At 45.2% G+C, this 20817-nt stretch overlaps 1 protein-coding gene across 12 annotated transcripts in view; it reads right to left on the bottom strand.

The window, feature by feature from the left end:
• Window positions 1-5830: 5830 nt before the first annotated feature.
• Window positions 5831-20817, bottom strand: part of NAV1 (neuron navigator 1) — a 275085-nt gene continuing 260098 nt past the window's right edge. For all 12 annotated transcript variants that reach the window (XM_088674461.1, XM_088674460.1, XM_088674459.1 and 9 more), the window contains 13 exons: window positions 19883-20079; window positions 19349-19511; window positions 18422-18596; window positions 17743-17840; window positions 17498-17593; window positions 16806-16965; window positions 15157-15392; window positions 14320-14471; window positions 11956-12027; window positions 11595-11791; window positions 10599-10717; window positions 10136-10333; window positions 5831-6608 (listed from right to left, as the gene is read on the bottom strand). In XM_088674461.1, the coding sequence (XP_088530587.1) occupies window positions 6516-6608; window positions 10136-10333; window positions 10599-10717; window positions 11595-11791; window positions 11956-12027; window positions 14320-14471; window positions 15157-15392; window positions 16806-16965; window positions 17498-17593; window positions 17743-17840; window positions 18422-18596; window positions 19349-19511; window positions 19883-20079 (1956 nt within the window). In that variant the 3' untranslated portion in view covers window positions 5831-6515. The remainder of the gene's footprint in view (window positions 6609-10135; window positions 10334-10598; window positions 10718-11594; window positions 11792-11955; window positions 12028-14319; window positions 14472-15156; window positions 15393-16805; window positions 16966-17497; window positions 17594-17742; window positions 17841-18421; window positions 18597-19348; window positions 19512-19882; window positions 20080-20817) is intronic.

Consider the following 20817-nt stretch of genomic DNA (forward strand, 5'->3'; position numbering starts at 1 on the left):
TATATGGTTAAACTAATCAAGCTGAGGCTATTGTTCTTTCTCTAGGCTGCTCTGTGCCTTTTCTACATAAAATTTAAACCTGAATTAAAAACTAATTTATATAATCTGAGGACATACATAGCACCTATGCAATTGACGGTGATTGCTTGTTTATACAGGACTATTCTCATGCAATTGAAATTTTCAGTAGAATTGCTTGCCTTAAACCAGCCAGCATTCACCTTCTCCCATCGTCCAAGCCCATCACACCACCTGCTGGGTTCCAGTGCAAACGGACAGCTCCAAGGTTTCAATTACATTAAACAGGATATGTATGTACATATGTATATAGCTATACAAAGAGAAACAAGCACCTTAGATCTGCACAGGCCAATTAGCTGGAATCTCTTGAAGTACGGTTAACATGGATCTATCCTTGAGAAAATTTATACATACATATTTGAATGGTCGAGTTGCCCTGCAAGCTGGCCATTAAAGGGACGGGGGGGGGGCAAGGGGTGGGAGATGCACCAAGCCATGATCCCTGGATACAATTCCCATAACTTACAGCTGCCATGCGGCTGACAATGGTATCTTTCCCAAGCTTTACATAATGTGATAGCACACTTCTGATATTGATAAAGGCTGAATGACTGGGTTGTGCTTGGTGCCATCTGCAAAAAGGTTGGGTAGGAAGGTTCGTTTGGAATGCCTACTGGGGATCACAATGGGATCCAGAGTCTTGTGCACATGGTATTTTTCTTTTCCTCATCTGAATGCCCAGAGCAAATGTGGTGAGGACCCAAACCTGGATGCATCTGAAATCCTTGGATCTGTAGTAACTACCGGTAGTCTCAGTTTCCTGGATTGGGAATTCCCAATGACTTTTTGCCAAGTGCTGAAAATGGCCAGGAAGATTTAAATCCATGATTTCTGTTGTGGTGGAATGTCTATTTATAACCCTGTGCAATAGGACGGGAGAATGTCCAAACCACATCAAGAGAGAAATGGGAGGTGTGAAACAGGGAGCCTGTAAGGAAGGGACCTGTAAGATGCTAATGGTAGGGATGTACATCCAAGTGTGAGGGGGAGCCTTTCCACATCCACTTCCCAACTGCAGAGAGGAAATGAAGTGGGGCTGCTTCAATACAGTGGATGCTCGGGTTGCGAACGTGATCCGTGCAGGAGGCACGTTCGCAACCCGCAGTGTTTGCAACCCGCAGAACCACATCTGCACACACACAGGTTGCAATTCGGTGCTTCTGCGCATGCACCGAAACCCGGAAGTAACCTGTTCCGGTACTTCCGGGTTCGGCGCAGTGCGCAACCCGAATACACGCAACCTGAAGTGTCTGTAACCTGACCTATGACTGTACTTAGCCTGCAGCTCTGCAGATGCAGGAAACTGTGGAGACTGACTTGGGTGCTCACCACTGTGAGGTGTGAGCAAGGGGGAGACACTATTCCTTTTAAGATGAGGTGGGGTGGGCAAATCCCTTGCCAGAGGGTGGAGGAGGCTGGGATTGAATGCCACTGACTGCTCAGCTACCTCCTCATGTTGGGTAGGAGCTGTTGGACTGTGAGTAGTCAAGCTATCACTCTTACTGCTTCTCTCCCATTGCCTCTCATCTCTCATGGGAGGGACGGAGGGAGGAGGAGGAAAAGAAGTCATTTTCTTCCAATTCGGTTTTGGGGGTTAGAAGAGGCTTCTGGTCTAAAACCCAAGATCCTGGAGACTCCTTCTTTGATGCCAATGTAAATTTGGTTGGTTCTAGCCTGATTTGGAAAAGAAATAGTCCTTTTCCTGGCTTCTTTCCTATCTCTCAAAGAGAAATTTAGATGCTAACAGAGGTGACTGCCTCGGCCTGGACCTTGCTAATATGTAAACATGGCTGTGATTTTCTGAAGTCATTTGGCTAGCTAGACCCATTTGACTCTGAAGTGGGTGGAACACTTAGCCCAGTCTTATCCCCAACAAACAAAAGTCTCCCTTGGCTGAGGGCTAACCATCTGCAGTGGTATATATATAGACAGGGACAGAAGGGTGGTTTTCTTCATGTCATCTAGATGTCTTGGGATGAAAGACACCTGCTATACTATTTACCGAGCTGATCACCTAAAGGCGTTCCAAACAGCAAGCAATCACTGTGACTGATGGGACCAGAAACAAGTCCAGCAAAGAAGTGGTTAAGTGTGACCTCCACCTTCTCTCCCTGGGTTTCTTGTGCTGAAGGCAGGATATATTAAATGTGGCCTGGGTTTAGAAGGCCACAACAGGCTTTGTCTGTGGCAAGATCTGCTAGTTCATGGCTAGGGGCTCCCCTTCCTTGAAATTGTGACAATTAAGGCAGTTTCAGCACCATGGGAAACTCCAGTCTCATCATTCAAGCTGCATTTTTGCTCAGATCAGCACAGTGACAGCAGCACAACTTCAATTCAAAAGCACAAGAGCCTTTCCCCAACAGAGCACCCTGTTTGCCTTGGATGAAAACCCACCCTCCCTTGTGATGAGATCATACAGTGCTCTGTACTGCTCATAAGGCCCCTCCACCTTTCCCCTGCTTGCGCATAAGGTCACTGAGGAAGATACAACTGGAGAATAAATACTTGTCTATACTGAACCACTTCTCCTTGCTACTTTTTCCGCCCCCTATTCAGATTGGGGAGGGGAGATTTTTTTTAGCAGCAAATGGGCAAGCTCCTAGAAGACTCCCTTGGCCACACCAGTAAAACACATTCTGCTTGGGGGAAAAAAGACAGAAAGAACTCAAAAAGGTCAGGAGACTAGATCAAAGTCTGTTCTCTCTTTGCAATAATGGCAGAGAAAATTAACACTAACCCCAGAAAAAAACTTTAAATTTGTTGTGCATTCATACAACATTTGAGAACTATACCAGTTACTCCCTGTTGTTTTGTTTTCCAGCCGAATAACACAATATGAGGCAGAAGTGTGTGTGTGTGTGTGTGTGTGAACTTGAGTTGGGTGAGAAGAACAGAGTCTGCAAGGAAGAAACAGAAAGCCAGGAATGTCAGTTTTGTATATTACACAATCCTACCTTATGCCAAGCAATTTGTCACTTAGTACTTTTGGCTCAAAGAAAAGTGCTGCAAAACCTTCCATTGAATTCTGCGCTTAATTTATTCACTACTTGTAATTAATTACTACGGTGCTGGCCAATCTTTTTGGCAATTGTGCAACAAACTCAAATGCAAAGTTTGAGAGAGGAAGCACCATTCTAGTCCATTCTCTCTCTCTCTCTCTCTGTCTCTCCCTCCCCAGTCTTCCTGCAGTCACTGGTTCCTTATGTTTGCTTTTGGCTCTCAGCTGCTGAGCCAAGGAGCAGGCAGCACTGGTGAGACAGGACAACCTGCAAGCCAGATTCAGCCACAGCTAGGCCCAAAGGCATTTTGTCTTGTTTGCCAAGCATGTCAGAGCATACCTGCTGCTTGTGCTACTTGTACCTTCACTGCAGGCTGACTATACATTAACGACATCCTAGAAGCGGAAAATAAACCCATTCTCCTAGTGCGGATTCTTATGTAGCCAAAATGGCACCATTCAAGCAATAGATGGAGGGATCCACCCATACGATGGAGGGAACCCCAATGTTTGAAGTACAAAAAACATTTTAAGAGAGAGAAAAAATGTCCACTGAGGAATGAGGATGCTCAGTGGGCACCAAATGCTGACTGTTGTGGGAGAGAAGAATTGAAAACTGAGGGAGAGGGAATGAGCACTCCACACTGCAACGTTTTGTTGCAGGATTCCATAATACAGTAGTTACACAAGGAAAACAAATAAGCTTTGACTTCAGGAGGCTCATTCTGGCAAAAATTGGGCAGGGGGACTAAAATTATATACATTCTGTACAATGACTCAGCAAGAGCAGGACGTGGCACATAACCTAGAGTCCTAAGAGTCTTCATTCTCACTTTTAGAAAGCACAGTTTCTAGACCTCAAGATTGCAGTGGAAATACTGAAAATATGGGAAGTCTCACTCAAATGTACCCAAGTGACAGCAGCTCCATTAGGCTGCAGAGCAGAGGGAGAGAAGCAAAACAAGACTATCCCATCACCTCTCCTGGGAGACCAGTTGCCTCCGGCCATCCTTTAGCCATCACTCAGTCAGGCTGCCAGAACTCTTTCCCATCCTAGCTGGTAGCTATCAAAGAACTGTAACTTTAAGAACTGGTGCTTGAGTTCGCCTACTTTCCTTTTCCACCCTACCTCCTGTTCCTTGTGTGTTACATCTCTTGCAGTTGCAAGCCTGGGGGCAGGGACTATCTAATTGCTATTAAATAAATGCTAAGAATCACATGGGACTAAGTAGGACCTTGAGTGATTTCAGATGTGATCCTTGAGGTATTTGGCACAGTGTATCTATCCATGAATCCTGTTATTAATCATTTAGCATAAAATAAACCCTTGTGGCTTCTGCATCATAAGAAGAGTGAGGAGCTGATGGTTAGATCAGCATATTAGTAAAACGAAACACTAGATAGGAAGTGAATACTGCATAGAGTAAAGCCTCTTAGTTTATATCAGGAGAGCTGAAATCCTGCTCCCTGCATTATGCCGTATATATTCTGCTGCACTACGAAATGAACTCCTACAATACTTGAGTTGAAAAAGCCAGGACTTGTTTTATGGAGAAACTAACAATTATTTGGCTTCTGGCTAAGTGATGTAATTCCAACCTTCTCAATATATATATATATATATATATATATATATATATATATATGCCATGGAAACTTGATTCAGGCTTCCCCCTTATTTTATCCAGGCCACAGGCTTCTAAAACTGGTGTCTCAATTGGTAACATGGTAACTGCTGGTTATGTTGGCTTTGCACTGCTAACTTTGCTTTTCAGCTGGCCCTTCAGGAAAACTAGTTGTTGATCAGGGCCAAAGAGGTTGAGGAGCTCATGAACTTTGCTCTCATTTGCAGAGAGGGCTTTGTGGCTCCCCACCCCCCAATAGAAAATGCACGTAAACTCACCTAAGGGAAGTCACATTCTAGAACCAAAAGGCAAAAGGGCGTGGCAGTTGTATACGTCTAATCCAACTATCTCCACCTGTATAGGAAAGTAGATCTAACCTAAATCAGAGCACTACTTAAGGCAGCTGACAGCATCATTGTGGAAGTAGATCTTTGCTTGATTTCGGTCACTTCGTGGATGGCTCCTTGTTTGGAAAACAAGCAAGCGACACCCCAAGACTGAACGTTTAACAGTGCTACCTTTTCACTCCATTGAAAGTTATCTACCCCCTCCCCCCTTTCTCTCTGCAAGGTGAGCAGAGGAAAGGGGAGTCACAAGCAGGTCAGTATTTGGGCAAAGTTGGGAGACATCTTTAGCTCTGGAGGCATTTGATGGTTTTGCTGCGCAAGTGAGGACCACAGCAGAGCATCCTCTGCCCCACCGCTCTTTCTTTGGTCCCAGTCTGGTAGGCCTCTTGTGCTTTCAGGAATGGAATGGTAAAAGAATGGGACAGGAAGGGGGAGCCCACCCAGCAGGTTGTGCATCTTTGAGAAGGTTGTGCTGCTGATTCAACCCTGTGTGCATCTGATGCAAGCTGCAAGGACCCACAAGGCGAGTTTGGTTACTGGAGGTCATCCAGTCAGCACCAATTTCAGTTTGGAGGGACCACCATGATGGAATTTACAGAGTGGTAGAACAGAGAAAAGGTGAACTGAACAATAACAAAACAAAAACAAAAACCCTCTAAGAAACCAAGTGGCTCCTCCCTGCAAAACTAGTACCAGGTGATTAAAAACCGAAACGGAATTCCTAGAACCAAAAAACCAAACGGAATGGCCCAGCTTAACCAAAATAAAATAAAAGGGGGGAAAACAATGCAGAGTTTATTGGAAGTCTGAATGTAAAAGGACGATCATGCAGATTAAATAAGGAGGGTACAAAGACAGAGTTAACAGTCCTAGGCCTTTGCCTATGTTTGTTGTGGTAGGGAAGCATCCGGAGGGGAAACAGTTACGACAACAGCTGGATTGCTGCAGCGGCGACTCTTCTACTCAGATACTTCCAGGTTCCTTTCTGGGTTTTTGCTTTTCTTTACTTTTTTTTTATAAAAAGATCCTCATGTTAGGGAACCACAAAACTTGCCTGTTGCCCTGCCCGCTGGCATTGCCCTGCAAACAATGCAGTGGCCAGTTCCACAAGGTCTCGAGTCTTTACCCAATACAGGAACTCCGATGCTGGGAACCCTGGATCGAGGGATTTAGTCATGTCCCACCACCGCCACCCACCCAGCCATACTGCAAAGCCCAGGAGTTTATGATAGAGGCAAAAAGCCTAAGAATAAAAATCATCATTCTCCTACCACCAAACTCATTGGGGGGGTGGGGGAGCAGTATCTTGCAGCGGAGGGTCAAGCGGCCTCCTCCATCGTCCATCTGTGGTGTTCTGTTCCAAACCACAGGTTCCAGATACAAAAGAAAACAAAGAAGAACGAGGAGCAAAGGCAGCCAAGACCAGCTCACTCCAGTCTCCGTCCCATCCTGATCCAGTCACCTTTAGAGTGTCGACTGCACATTGGGGTCCAGGGTTTCTCGGTCGGGAGACTCAATATAGTTGGCTGCTTCCTGGAGCTTCAGCAACATCGCCATCTGCATGGGAGAAAAAACCAAGAAGCTAAAGTATCCCCAGGGCTTTTTAAAAGGAACATAGAAAGCTGTTGTGTATATTTTTAGGACCCACTGTATTTTTAGGATTGCCAGTTGTTTTAAACTGTTTTTTAATATTGTGCTTTAATGTTGTACTTTTCCCTGGGACCTTAGGGTGAATGGCAGGTAAAATACGGTGGTGGTAATAATAATAATGATGATGAAAATGATGAATTCAGATCCATTTAGTTCAGTACTATCTACAGAGAGGGGTCCTTCCCAGCCCTACCTCAAGACACCAGGGATTGAGCTTGGGACCTTTTGCTCTACTGCTGAGTTATGACCTTTCCCCCTTTTATAAACATAGCTCTGCAAAAGCAGTGCAGTCTGCAATGCCTGAGAACAAGCTACCCCATACCCTGGTGAGCACTCCAGAGGAATATGGAAAGGATAATTGGGGATCAGGATTCCAAGGTAGTAAATCCAGATAAAGCCTTATAATCAGCGTTCCAGTTAAGATGAGATGTTCTGACCAAGGCAGAAGGCAATGGTTCAGCTGTCCTGCTACATACAGGAGGTCAGACACAACTTGCTATGGTTATTTAAAGCTGCACTGCTTACAGAGAAAAAAGTGTTGTTTACAGTTTCATGCTGTTACCCTACACTCACTCAACCTGGGAGTCAAGTCTGATGGGCCAGTATCCAACTGAAGAGTTCCACCATTTCAAATGGAGCCCACCGTTCAATCCTGGATGCTCCCCAAATCTGCTCCAGAGGATTGAGGAAACTCCTAAAACAGATTTAGGAGGCACACAGGCAAAGCTTTCATTGTGTTGATGGAACACATTAGTTGGATACTGCCCATGGAATCTAATGGGCCTTACTTCTGAGTAGATTGTGAGTAGATAATCATGTTCAGGGAGGAGACTAATTCAACTTCATAATGTGAGAGGGCTTTGATGGTTATCCCCAGAGGGTGGGGGCTAGCTGGAAGAGACCATAAGGGCCATCCAGTCCAACCCCCTGCCAAGCAGGAAACGCCATCAAAGCATTCCTGACAGATGGCTGTCAAGCCTCCGCTTAAAGACCTCCAAAGAAGGTCTTTGCAAAGAAGGAATATGCTTAAAAGAAAGAACACATCTAATATAGCTGCAACCTCTACAAATCAGTTGCATACTCTCATTTTATTTACTTTGCAAATTTGTATGCTGTCCTTCAAAAAGCATTGCCAGGATAGTTAACAAGCTAATTACAACAAAACCATTAAAACAAATCAATAAGAAAAGAAAAGCATAAAATAACAGCAATAAAGGCAGATACTGGAGGCTCATCAGATTTTAAATGCTTAAGAACATAAAAAGATATTTGCCTGGCACCAAAAAGACATTAACATAGGTGCCTGGCAAGCCTCCCTGGAGAAAGAAGCCCATAAAACTGCATATGCCTTCCAATTCAGAACTTGGCCTTCAGAAGGCCAGGCCAGACAGATTGAGATGTTAGTAGAACATGCACTAGCTAACACAGTCCAAACCCAAACTAAACCTCTCCCCTATTATCAGTCTGTGGAGTAACTAGGCATGGGAAGGGGATAATTTCCTTCATGAGTGCAAGTCACCCCATTAACTAATTGCAATGATTAATGCATGTCAACTTAGTAGTGTTTGTTAGTCTAGTGTGAAGACTGTCTTTGAGCCATCAGTCTGTTGGAGTCACTTGCCCTGTTCTGAACTGCTGAAGTTTATTTGAAGCAATGGAGACACTTTATGCAAGTATACAATGTATACAATGATGCCTCGCAAGACGAAATTCGTTCCGCGAGTTGTTTTGTCTTGCGAAAATTTTGTCTTGCGAAGCGCGGTTCCCCATAGGATTTAAAACAAACCAAAACAAAAAAAAATCGTCTTGTGAAGCACGGCCATAGAAAAATTCATCTTGTGAGTCACCAAAAAAATCACAAAACGCTTTCGTCTTGCGAGTTTTTTGTTGCGTGAGGCATTCGTCTTGCGAGGCATCACTGTATATCTGTATCAGCAGAAGCCTACAACCTGTATGTATCTATGTCCAGAACTGTTTTACTAAGCCTTATCTTCTGCAACAATAAATTATTTGTACCTTAAGCTGCTTCTGTGTGCAGCAACTTTCACTGCATGGGTATCTCACCTTAGATTCCCAACATAGCCCATCCTAGATTTCCTACACTTAGCTGCACCAATATCCCTCAGTAGAAAGCTGCTAGGAATGTGGTTCCCAAGTGGTAGATTTCAAGACTACCCATATACTACACAGCGGCTTTCCTCATGGCTTACAAAGGAATATATGCTGCCATTGCTGCATTGTGTACGTGCACCAGCAAAGCTAAAAACTATCCCATGTAGCTATCTCATTCAGTATGTAGAGGCAGCTTCTTTCTCTGGTTTACACTTATCATGCCATCCTGTGGCCGCTTCCTTGCAGTGCTGCCCAGCACAGTCATTTTAAGGCTCTTCTTTCTTGTGGAGGGTGATTACGCTTGCTAAAAAGGTCACAATGCTGCATTGGTAACCTACAGAGGACGCCAATGCACTGCAGATAAAAGTTTTATTTTGTTACAATACAATTGTCCCAGTGGATTTTGCTGGACACACAGTGAGACACATTGGACACGCTGGACGCACAGTGAGATGGGAAGACTCGCTGGAGGTCAGCTGATGAAACCTAGAATGGGCTCTGGTGTTCCCAGTACATTTGAAGCTTCCAATACACCCGCCCCTCTGTGTATATGAGAAACGATTAAGTCAGTGGAGGGGTTAACTCAACCCTACTCAGCCAGACTTCTGAGATTGGAGAAAGAACACCAAGGACTAGTTTCAATGTATGCAACTCACACATACGTTAAATCTATCCTGGCTCCCAATGGGAGGGGAGGCCTAGAGAGGGGAGGCTCCCAATGGGAGGGGGTGGGGGGAATACATATTCCTTAGTTGGGCAGAAAACCTGGCTTGTTTATGCCTCAAAAACTGTACTTCAAGAAACACAACACATGGAATTATTTGAGGGGGGGTCCTACAAACATGAAAAGCAGGGGAAATCCTTTTGCAAGGCGGGGCAAGGTCCTGATTAGTAGGAACATATAGTTCTATAGAACAGTGTTCAAAAGCTAAGAAGGGGAGATTTCCGAGTGAGAAGAGGAGATTCACTGCTTTTCTACTTCCCCATAAAAGCAAACTGGCACAGGAGTGTTGTTTTATAGTCACTGGAAAGCTGTCATATGGTACTTGTTTGGCTAAGCCCCTAACCCTCAGGCAACGCAGCCTACTGTAGGATCCAGCAACCTCTGGTGTCAAGGAACTGTGCCCCAGTAACCAAGGTGCTCGCTACACCTGTTGCGACAAAGCAATGGTTGGCAAGGTATGCCATGTCACAGAAAGAGTTTGGCTACTCATCCAACAGGGTGGATTGTGGTCCCAACTTAATTCCCTCATGCCAAAGAGATCCAGCCTTCAAAAGCCTCTTGTTTGGCAGCAGCTCCCCTTTGCAGCCTGAAGACATACCAAGGGGTCTGATTCCAGAGAGTTGGGTGTAGTATCCTTGCCACTCCGTTCCTCTGGGGGTGAGACAGTGCTGTGAGGCCCCACACTGGGTGGGGGAAGGTGATAGAGCTTTGACTGGTCTTGTTGGGCCGATGGCCATGGCAACGTGTCTCGCACCCATTCCACAGGATCTTCCCAGGCAGCTTTCTGCCCATGCACCTGCAATGGGGATAGCCACAAAAGAATATTGAAAAACAAGCCACATGCACATGCACTTTTTTCCATCTTTTGGGTGGGTGGAAGCTCAGTGTACAGTACATTCAAGCAGGAGCTGGATGACATTTGAAGAAACAGCTTTGCTACAAGATACTGGATGATGGAGAATTTCGAGCAGAGCAGCTTCTAACTAAGCAATCCACCCATGCAAATGGGTGCAGGGCACAGTCACCATTGCTAGTGGGGATGTGGATGTGTGTAAATATACCTTGATCCCATCCTTTGCTCCCTCCTGAAGGTAGGGGATGATGGAATTGTTCCACAGATCAATGAACCAGGTCCGGAAATCCTCAATACCAATGGGGCATGACAGGAAGAAACAGGGACCTGGTAAGGAAAAGGGAAATGGAGAGCATTTGCTAGCAGCCCACAAAAGAACACCAAACCCATGCAATGTTCTTTGCCTCAGAGGATTACTGTCATGGCTATGCCAGATACAGTAAGTCAGTGAAGTGTATTGGATAGATTGCTGGACTTGCACTAGTAGGTTTACTGGCCTGGTTCAAGTCACTATTATCTTAGTCTAAGAAACTTAATCAGATGATTGTGAAGACAACTTCATCTCTGCCACCCTGAGCTGCTTGTAGGGAAACCAGGATACCAATTCAATACATCAATACATTCCCTAATTGCTGTCACTTACCAGGGGTTAATCAAACAAGGCAGAGGAACCAACAACCCAAAAGGAATGACTAAACTACGGTATTGACCAATTCGTACCTTGGATCTGATCTGCATCTGAAATACTGAAGAGAAATTCTAGTATTTGGCTGTTAAGCAGAAAGAAGGGCTTAATTTGAGCCATAAAATTTAAATCATTAAACTGAAGAGGAAGCTGCCTACTTCCTAATTTTTTACTCCTACCTTTATCAAACGGGTGGAACCATAGTCCAGCCAGTGGTCCTATGCTGGCATAAGGAAATCAAGCAATTATTCTGCAATGGCAAACTTGAACTAAGAATTGAGAGTGCCTCTGAGTATATGTACTCAATGGTGGGAGAAAAGCAAACACCTAATTTACTAGGAATAAATGGCAAGCATGCCAAAATACAGATTGTAGCTTCCATGCAGCCTTGAGCCCTGGAATCCCTCCATTAGTTAACCACTGGAAACAACAACATTCAACATCCGTCCCCTGTTTCCTGAACGGCAATCCTTGTTCCTGACAGTATCTCCAGCCAGCATAGCTCAATCCAACACTTACCAATGAGGAAGTCAGAGGTGCTGTGCTTCTCCAGGAAGGTGTGCAAATGGTACCAGAGCTTGGGCACCCAGTCTAGCACACGCAGCAACTCCTCCCGGTTGGCATTGACATCGCTGTCAGACTCAAGCAGCTTCCGGCGTAGATAGCGCACCAGAAAGCCATTGGCTGGCTCCACGTTATTAGAGAATGTCAGCATCCTGTAGCATTAAGATGGCAGGTTAGTAATGATAGGGATTATATATAGTTCTTCTCATAGCAGAATAACAGCTTCTGGAACTGTCAGGTGGGAACAGAGGAGATGCTATTTCAAAGCCCAGCACAATCCTGCCTCCTCCATTGGGATCATCATTGTTGCCCTTACCTGAAGCTGAGATGAAGGCCATGGTTTGGAGTCATCTTCACAGGCTGGTTGGTTGTCCCGATGATATAGGGGCTGGCGGGGGAGAGAACAGCAGCTCTATCAGAGATGATGTATCCTAACGGGGGGAATGTCTGGTAACTGTTTACTCTGTCACTCCCCAGCTCTCAACACCGTGCCTGCCTCACATCCAGAAGTGGTTTTGACTATGACTAACACAATCTCTCTTGCTCATATCAATTCCCTCCCCCACTCTGTAAGAAACAGTGGAAGAGAGCTATGGAGAGAGAAAAAGTTAAATGGAGGGAAGTTTTGCTAATAAGAACAAGGGCTGTGCTGAGATTCGGGCATGTGCCAAAAGCTGATATGACGACAGTCCTGTATTTAGGATATTAAGAACATAATAAGAGCTCTGCTGAATCAGCTCATCCAGCCTAGAATTCTGCAAACTTCCTGCAGTATGCACTTTTCCTACAAAGGTGGAATATAAAAATCTGAATATAAATAAATGTGTAATAAAACTTGGCTGTGCCCTTAATATCATCTGAAGCTTTTCCCCTGGCCCAGAAATTCTTGGTAATGGGGTACAAACCTCTCTCTCTGGCCAAAGAAAAGTTGGGCTCATAGCAGAGTACTGGTCAACCTTTTCTGGCAAGGCCACTTTCCACCCATCCACAGTACAATGCAGACATGGCCACCTTGGTTTGCTCCTAGCTGAGCTAGCAAGAACGCTGGAAAGGCAGGCCTAGTAACCTGCAGGGATGCTACGGCTAAAATCCACATTACTCAGAAATGAATTTTGTCTTATTCATTGTGAATTCACTGCCTTCCAGAGACCAAATCAAGAGCTTGAAGCCATGTAATATTTGAAAGCTAAACAAATAAAATCTAAATGACTCAACTACATGTGGGTAGGTCCAATCCCACAGAGATCCAAACAATTTGCTTAAGCCAGGTTGTTGCATCATTCATGCACAACCTGCTGCCATGTGCTGATGTGGTTTAATTATTAATATTGATGCTGCTGACATTTTTACATGTTATCTGAATTGTGTCCTGTAACTTATGATATGACCTATTTTAAAGTGTAAATTGCTTTGAGATCACTTGTGACAAAAAGTGGTATGCAAGCCCATTAAATAACAGTAATATTAATTGTGCCATGGTTTGGCCACTCCATGACATAGAACCTTAGCTGCCAAGTATCCCGTTTTTTTGCGGGAAACCCCCGGATTTTAATCCGTTTCCCGCTGTTCTCCTAAATGGAGAAAAATCCCGGAAATCCCCCGGATTTCCTACCTGCCAGGGAGCCTCCATTTTGGGTGCTGCTTTGCCCATGTGTGGGCACCGGAAATAGGGCAGAGCGGCACCATCTGGCCACCACCATGCGGCCACCACCAAGATGGCCCCGGGCATGCGTAGAAGCGACTTCCAGTGCTGCTCTGCCCTACTTCCGGTGCCCACACATGGTCAGAGCGGACCCGGAAGTTGCTTCTACGCAACTTCCGGTGCCTCGCCGCCGCTGATCCTGCATTTTTCAGTGCGAGACTTGGCAGGTATGCATAGAACTCTTCCTAGGTAGGGAAATCAAGAGACAGTTATGATGCAGGCCTGAAACACTAGTAAAGCCATAACATCATCAACAACTGCCCCACTGAGAGCGGCAGGATAGGCAGAGCCATATACACAGCAGGGCATCACAGCACCGCACCATCTGCCAGACCTTGTGAGATGTAGAGCAGCTCACAAGGCAGCCTTTGACCTGATTCAGCAGTGCTCTTATGTTAGAACACAGTATCCGGGATTCCCAGGAAGGATTTTAGTGGCCTCCCCACACTTGCCACTCTTTAACAAAAATGTTTTATAGTTGTTGTTGGTTTTTTTTAAAAAATGACTGCTTCCATGGTTCCTCCAATGCAAATAGGTTTGTCCCTCTCCTTCTGTTTCCATTTTCATTTTCAACACTCCCCCCCCCCGCAAAAAAAATTTAAACAAACTTTTAACTGATTGCTCCCATAGATCCACCACTGTGATGCCAAAGAGTTTTGGGGGCCATCCCAAGATCCCCCACCCTCCAAACTATCATTTTTTAAAAAAACAACAACACAAAAAATTAAAAAACCATAATTTTCTTCTGAATTTTATAATAAACTATTGAAAATTGTGTATTAAAAGCGGTTGTCCTTTGGAAAGCAACTTCACCCACTTTTGCTATACCCACTTCAACATGCAGCCCCTGGGTGGCTGACCATGAGATAAAGCAGCCCTTGGCCCGGAAAAGGTTAGTCTCCCCTGTTTCAGAATAATCCTTGAGTGTAAGATTGTTATTAAGAGGTAGGCGTCAAATGAGATTGGTAAATCACTCACCATTTGTGGTACTTGCAGGTGAGAGCTCCATTGACGAGCTCGCTGATAGAGCCAGGCTCACTGAGGTCATCAAGAAGGATGACCAATGGCACATCTATCCCTGTTTCCCGATCAATCTGATTGGCCAGATTGGAGAGGTAAAGCTGTAGGTCCTGGTAAAGAAAGATGCAAAATGGAAGTCACTGTATCAGTGTGTAGCATACACACACACACACACACACACACACACACACACACACACACTACATATTATTATAAGAAGAATGTAAGGATATAAGGAATAGTGATTTCCCCAGGCTGAGAACTGGGCTTAGAATTGAGGGTGGCTAGTTTGGATTGGAGGGCCACATTGGCAAAAGGCTGGTGATGAAGACTATGGGAGGGATAAGCCTTGTCCATGGAAGACCATGCAAGGACTTCTGCTAGCATAAAGGGGCTCCCCCTCATCCCAAAAAAGACTCTGGGGAGGCGGATTGTGAGAACCCACAGAACAGTGTGTGGGTGGAGCAGAGGGTAGATAATTCCATCAGGCAAGCAGAAATGCTCATGCTGACGAAGTGCTTTGCACTATGTTTAATTCCTTTTATACCTGCTATCATAATACCTACTTACTAGGGAGTAAGTTCCACTGAACTCACAGGGTTCTGGGTAGATATGTACAGAGTTGTGTTGGGGTAGCAAGGATTGCAAGTAGTATGCCTAAGGTTCTTCCAGCTGAAATTACAAGGAGTCTGTGACTTAGGAATGAAGGTAATCAAGCAGGGCTGTGCTAGGGATCAGAGAGCGTGGAAGTGCAGAAATTTCCAAGTAGACAGTCCCAGGCAAGGAGTTTCACACCTTGCATGACTGCTGGTGCATATTGAAAGTGTTGACAATGCCATCAGTGACTTCACGGCCTGAGCGCTCCACCAAATACTCAGCCAGACGATTCGTTAGGTAGGTTTTGCCAGTTCCACTTGGCCCAGAAAGGATAAGGCGACGGTGCTTGAGAAGAAGGCTTATGTAGTGCTGCATCATGGGCTTAGGGATAAGGGTCTCAAACACCAAGCTGTCCACACACTTCTCTTTCAAACCTATGTAGAAGAATGCAGCTGTTAAAAGGCGTCCCCTCTCACACTCTTTAATAACTTTAATAACATTTGTGGTTCCCTTTTCCGCCACGGTAGGCTCTTTCCTCCAAAAACATCTTCCCCAGTTTTTTCATGATGTGGGGACACTGTTTCTTCTTGAGTAAATATATCGCCACTTCATTTATAGCAGTCTGATATCTATCTCTCTGTTCTGGGAGATTCGTTCCAACCAAAGTTTAAAAGCCAGAAGGTTTGTTTTACCCAAGTTTTGTTAAAACAAACCACAATTGGTAGCAATGTGGAACTGGGGTTTGTTTTAAGGAGAAAATTATATCTCCTCCTCCTTTTCAATACAGAGATGTAAAGATGGAGAACGTGCAAAGTTCACTGCTGTTTGATCCTAATAATCTAAATTATGTTTTATATAAAGAGTCTGAAATGGGATACGGCACTCCTATTTCAACTCTGTATCAGAACTACAGGAATAATATTTATAACCATCCTAGTTAAAAGGGACCTAGGAGGTCATGCGGTTCAACCCCTTGCTGTATGCAGGATACAGCTACAGCAGACCTAACTAATAGCATCCCAACTTCAGCTTAAAAGTCTTCAGTAAAGGGAGAGCCCACTACCTCCTAAGAGAGTCTGTTCAATGTGTGTGTGAAGGGGGAATTACCATTAGGAAGTTTCTCCTAATGTTTAGCTGAAATCTTCTGCCTGCTCTATGGAGCAAGGGAGAAAAAGAATTCCTGCATCTCCTCATTTACTTCACCTCAGATACTTGAAAACCAGAATCATGTCTCCCCTTAATATCTTTTCATCTTCATACCTACATAAACCCAGTCCTTTCAACAATTCCTCAAAAGACTGAAGTTTCCAGATCCCTCACCATGCTGTCTGCTCTCTTCCAGAAATGCTCCCCTATTTGTCAATGTGGTGCCCAGAACTGGACAGTATGTACTTAAGATGCATAACTATTACGTCTTGTGATCTGGACACTATTAATGCAGCTTAAGATCACATTTGATATTTTTAGCAGCCACCCTGCAGTATATATTCCTTTCAGTAAAGCCAAACATGGGTCTTCACCTACAGCAGATGTGGGGAACCTTTGGCCTGCCGGATGTTTTGCTGAACTACAACTCCCATCAGCCCCAGCAAGCATGGCCAGTGGCCAGGGACGATGGGAGCTGTAGTTCAGTAACTTATGGAAGACCAGGGTTCCAGTGCTGCATTTAGCAGCTCGCCACTTCATCTTCTGACTTCAGTAGTGCTTTCCAGAGGCTCTCTAATTTAGAGGTCCTTGTTGCTTTCCACCCTTCCCTTTGACCGTGCTTGGAACTGAACCAGATAGGAGCAAAGGAAAAACAGAGGTGGCCTGGTAATAAATGTGTGTCAAGATAGCTGTGGCGATACCTTTCAATGTCACAGCAATGCTGGTCACGCCCCGCCGGCAAGGCGGCATTTCTGGTGGCTCTGTGTCCAAGACTCGCTTGATGTGGCTGATGCTATAACCATAGACAGACTCAATGCTGAGGCCCAGTGTGAGAGCAGGGTCCATCTTGGTGACGTAGTCCTGAGTGAAGACAAGAAGAAGCTTGGTTCAGGTCAGACTTCAGGAGTAAACCTGATGCTAAACTGGTTAGAAACTTTTATTTTGAAGTATCCACTACTAACCACAGTTCTTAAGGTAGCTTGCAATGTTTTTTTAACCAAATAAAATAGCAATCAGTGCAAACCTAAAAGAAGAACCACCACCACCAACACTAGTAATAAATTAAAACAGAAACAGAAATAGGCATTCACTCACTCACAAACCTCCAGATGTCTGGGCAAACCAAAGTGTTTTTATTGGGTTGCTGGAAGTCATTAGAAGAGGCTGTGAGAAGGGAGTTCTCCATAACTAGATGACTTTGGACCAGCCATTACATAAACTTACCCTTACCTACCTTGCAGAGTTGCTGCAAGCATAAAACGAGGGGGGAAAGAACCATGTATGCCATGCAGGACAGGGTAAGAGGTGTAGAAGTTGGTTCAACATCCCAGAAATGTGGAATGAAGTTTCTGAAGATGATATCACAGCTACGAAGTTGCTGTTAGCATCTCACCTTGAAGACCTGACAGACTGCTTCATCCAGCATTTTCCAATCCAGTTTCCCACTCACTTTGCTACTGCCCAGATAGAATTCCTGCTGCTTCAGGTCCTGGAAGCCAAAAGCAAGATATAAAAGCGGCTGAGATTTGGAATCTGCTGCTACCAGTTTACAATGGCAACTGGATCAACTCAGCAGTGTCCTCACACCATACATTGCAGCTGGATAATGCCCCTCCCCACTTTTGCATTGATGCTTACCCCTTTGATGATGTGCTGAGGTGGCATGCGCACTACAATTCGTAGTGTCACCTCATCCCTCTGGCTGCCAGCGCTGATGCCATCCATTGGAGAAAGCTCTAGAGAAGGGGGAAATAAGTATACACACTGTGCAGAAGTAGAAACCATTGACAGAGGATGGTATTCCCAGGAATCCCCATGTGTCAAAGTGAAATATTTCCTTCCTCCATAATCCTAGAGTTTAGTGTCTTTTGGACTCTGCCATGGTGGTTCCCCTATACAGTCCAGGGCATCCCCCCCCCAAGTTTGGTTGATACATCTTTTCTCTCTCTCCAGCACAAGAACTACCTGCTGTTAGTCTTCAGTGCAGCACCTCTTCTCTTGCCCTGGACCTAGTCTCACCCCCTTGTAGGTTCTCCCACTAAGATACAATCAGTAAGTTGTCAATAAAGCAATGGCATCAACATAGTATTTGTAGTATGTGACCAAATGTCACTGTGACCAAATTCCCGATGCAAGGCACAACTAGGCCACTGCCCCCACAACCCATTCAAAGGTGATCTCAAGTCTTCCTTCTCACCTCTTTTTCCCATCCCTGTTTCACAAAGAAAATATCTTGAAAAAACAGAAGCAGAGATTTTGCAACAGCAAATGAACTAGTATCAGCCTTTCTCTCTGTGTCTCTATCTCTGTTTCATACCTGTATCAGTCAAACTGGGACTGAAAGGGTGAGTGAGCTGGAGCCCTAGAGAGCGCCTTGGAGAAGAGGCAGCAGATGAGCTCAAGACATGACTTGGGATGGAGCTTGGCACAGACGAGGGCCCAGGAACCACCTTCAGCCGGTCGTTCTCAGCTTTCAATAGATCCACTTCCAGCTACAGGGAATGAAAAGACAGCAGTGGCAGGAATGAGAGTGCTGATAACAGTAAGGCTTCCTACAGCCTAAAAAGGAGGCTGCAGCAGGACGTCCTAAAAGATGGAGCATTCCCCAAGGGTTGGACATTGGAAAGAGTTTTTCACAGCCAAATTCCACCCCAGGGTCCCTTTCCTACCAGGAGAGCAGATGCCTGATTTTAAAGGCTCATGGCCTGTCTCTCAAAATGCTGCCCAAACAAAGCAGCTGTTTCAGCTTCAGAAACTGTTGCTGCCATCTCTCTGCTCCAGATAATGTACTTCTGTGGGATTTCTTTGCAACAATGACTTTGCTTAGAACATTGCTACTGGACCAATGTCAGGAAATAAGGACACTCCAATGGATAAGGCAAATGCAACCCAGTGATGGGAAACCCATGGCCCTCCATATGCTGCTGGTCTGTAACTTCTGTCATCCCCTGACAATCAACCACACTGGCTGGAGCTCATGGGAGTGGAGAGTCCAATATCTGGAACATCACAGGCTCCCCATCTTTTCTGTAACCTGTCTCATGGTGGTGTCTTCTTGCCAGCAGGCACCGGGCCAATTGAAGGGCATTCACACAGCCTGCTTTGTCTCTTTGCGAAAGAAACAAATTGACCCTAAGAAAATGCTTAGAAAATTGCTGTCAAGAGCATGGAAATAGCCAAAAGTAATAGCCAAAGCCCTGCAGCCTCAGAGAGGTGCTAGCTCTTCAGGGCACATCATGCCCACCTGCATGTTGTGCATAGTTTCGCGCAGTTGGTCCAGCTGATGGGCAGAGTTTAGGGCCTCCAAACGTATGTCGGTCAGCTTCATTTCCTTCTCCCACAGCTCTGAGCGCAGCTCTGAGACCTCCTTTTTCTCAGGCTCCTCTTCTTCATTGGCCTGGAACAACCTGTGCAAAGGATGAACAGAAATTCAGACACGGTGCAGGGAAAAGTCTGCAAGCACCAGCAAGGACTATGGTAGCAGCTGGCCCAGCTGAGGAATGCTGCTTCTGAATCTTTGCTCACTGCTGTCCTCTCCTGCCAGAGCACGAGATGTTTCCAGTGCATACATATTACTGGAAAAGGTGCTCTGCAAATGGTCACTCAGCCACCTGTTTAGTGCCCCCCCAATGTTCTTATTGTTCATATCACAGTTCCAGAAACCTGCAGCATACTGTACAATATGATCAGATACAAGGCATAGCAGACTTAAGGTTTTTCCAGGTGCAGCTTGCCCATGCAGCCATCCCTACTTTCACTCCCTGGAGAGTGGACTTACTCAGTGTTATCAATGCCCACAGAAGAGGAGTTGGAAGATTTGATGGAGGGTGAGGCTGTCTCCGTGGATCCATGCTGTAGTTTGGGGGACGACGGCGCGGAAGAATCTGGGGTGGCAATCTCCTCTATGTCGGAATAGGAGGAGGCAGATTTTGGGCCCTTCTTGATGCTGAAAGCCTTGTTGAAAGAGCTCCTCAACTGAAGGGGGAAATGGAGAAGCGAGAAAAGCTTGAAAAAGCCCTCTGAGGCTGACTGCTGGAAAACAGAAAAAGCTGCACCACGGGGCAAGGAGGCGGCAGAGGCAACCTGTGCCATCTAACCTCTGTTACATTGCACGCTGTGAACAGTTCGTAGTTCTCAGGACACTCAGAAACTTGGATTCCCCTTTGGTCTGCTTCTCACCCAAGCTCTAATACTACCCCACCACCCCAGAGGACACTAATTTTTACAATAATACTCTCCAAGCACAAAAACTCTTTAAAGAAAGTATGTACACAGAGCCACCCCCCTGGTTTTAATTAATCATTGATCCATACCCACAACTTTTAAGGCAACTTAGAATTCCCACTCCCTCTATAATCATGCACTGTCAGAATGGAAGATTTTTTTTTAAAAAAAATCTACCTTTATTGAGCAGGCTTTCAAGAAATTGAATGCAAGCACATAAAGGAAGCTGAAGTGACACAAGGTATCGAATTTGCATTAAGTGCATCTTAATTATGCTCCCCAAGAAACCAAGTAGTAGATTCCAGAGTGCTCAGAACAAGGAATCAGAAGCAATACTTGCTGTTTCCAGGCATGCCACTTTCCATAGCTTGGGCACAAAGTCACTTATGTCACTTATGAAAGACTGCTGGCAAGGAAGCCAAAAGGATTCCAAATGTTGCCATATGATTATTCCTATCATACACACACACAAAAACCCCAGCAGCTCTC

The sequence above is a fragment of the Zootoca vivipara genome, chromosome 7 (assembly GCF_965207765.1).
Source record: "Zootoca vivipara chromosome 7, rZooViv2.hap1.1, whole genome shotgun sequence".
NCBI lineage: Eukaryota > Metazoa > Chordata > Lepidosauria > Squamata > Lacertidae > Zootoca > Zootoca vivipara.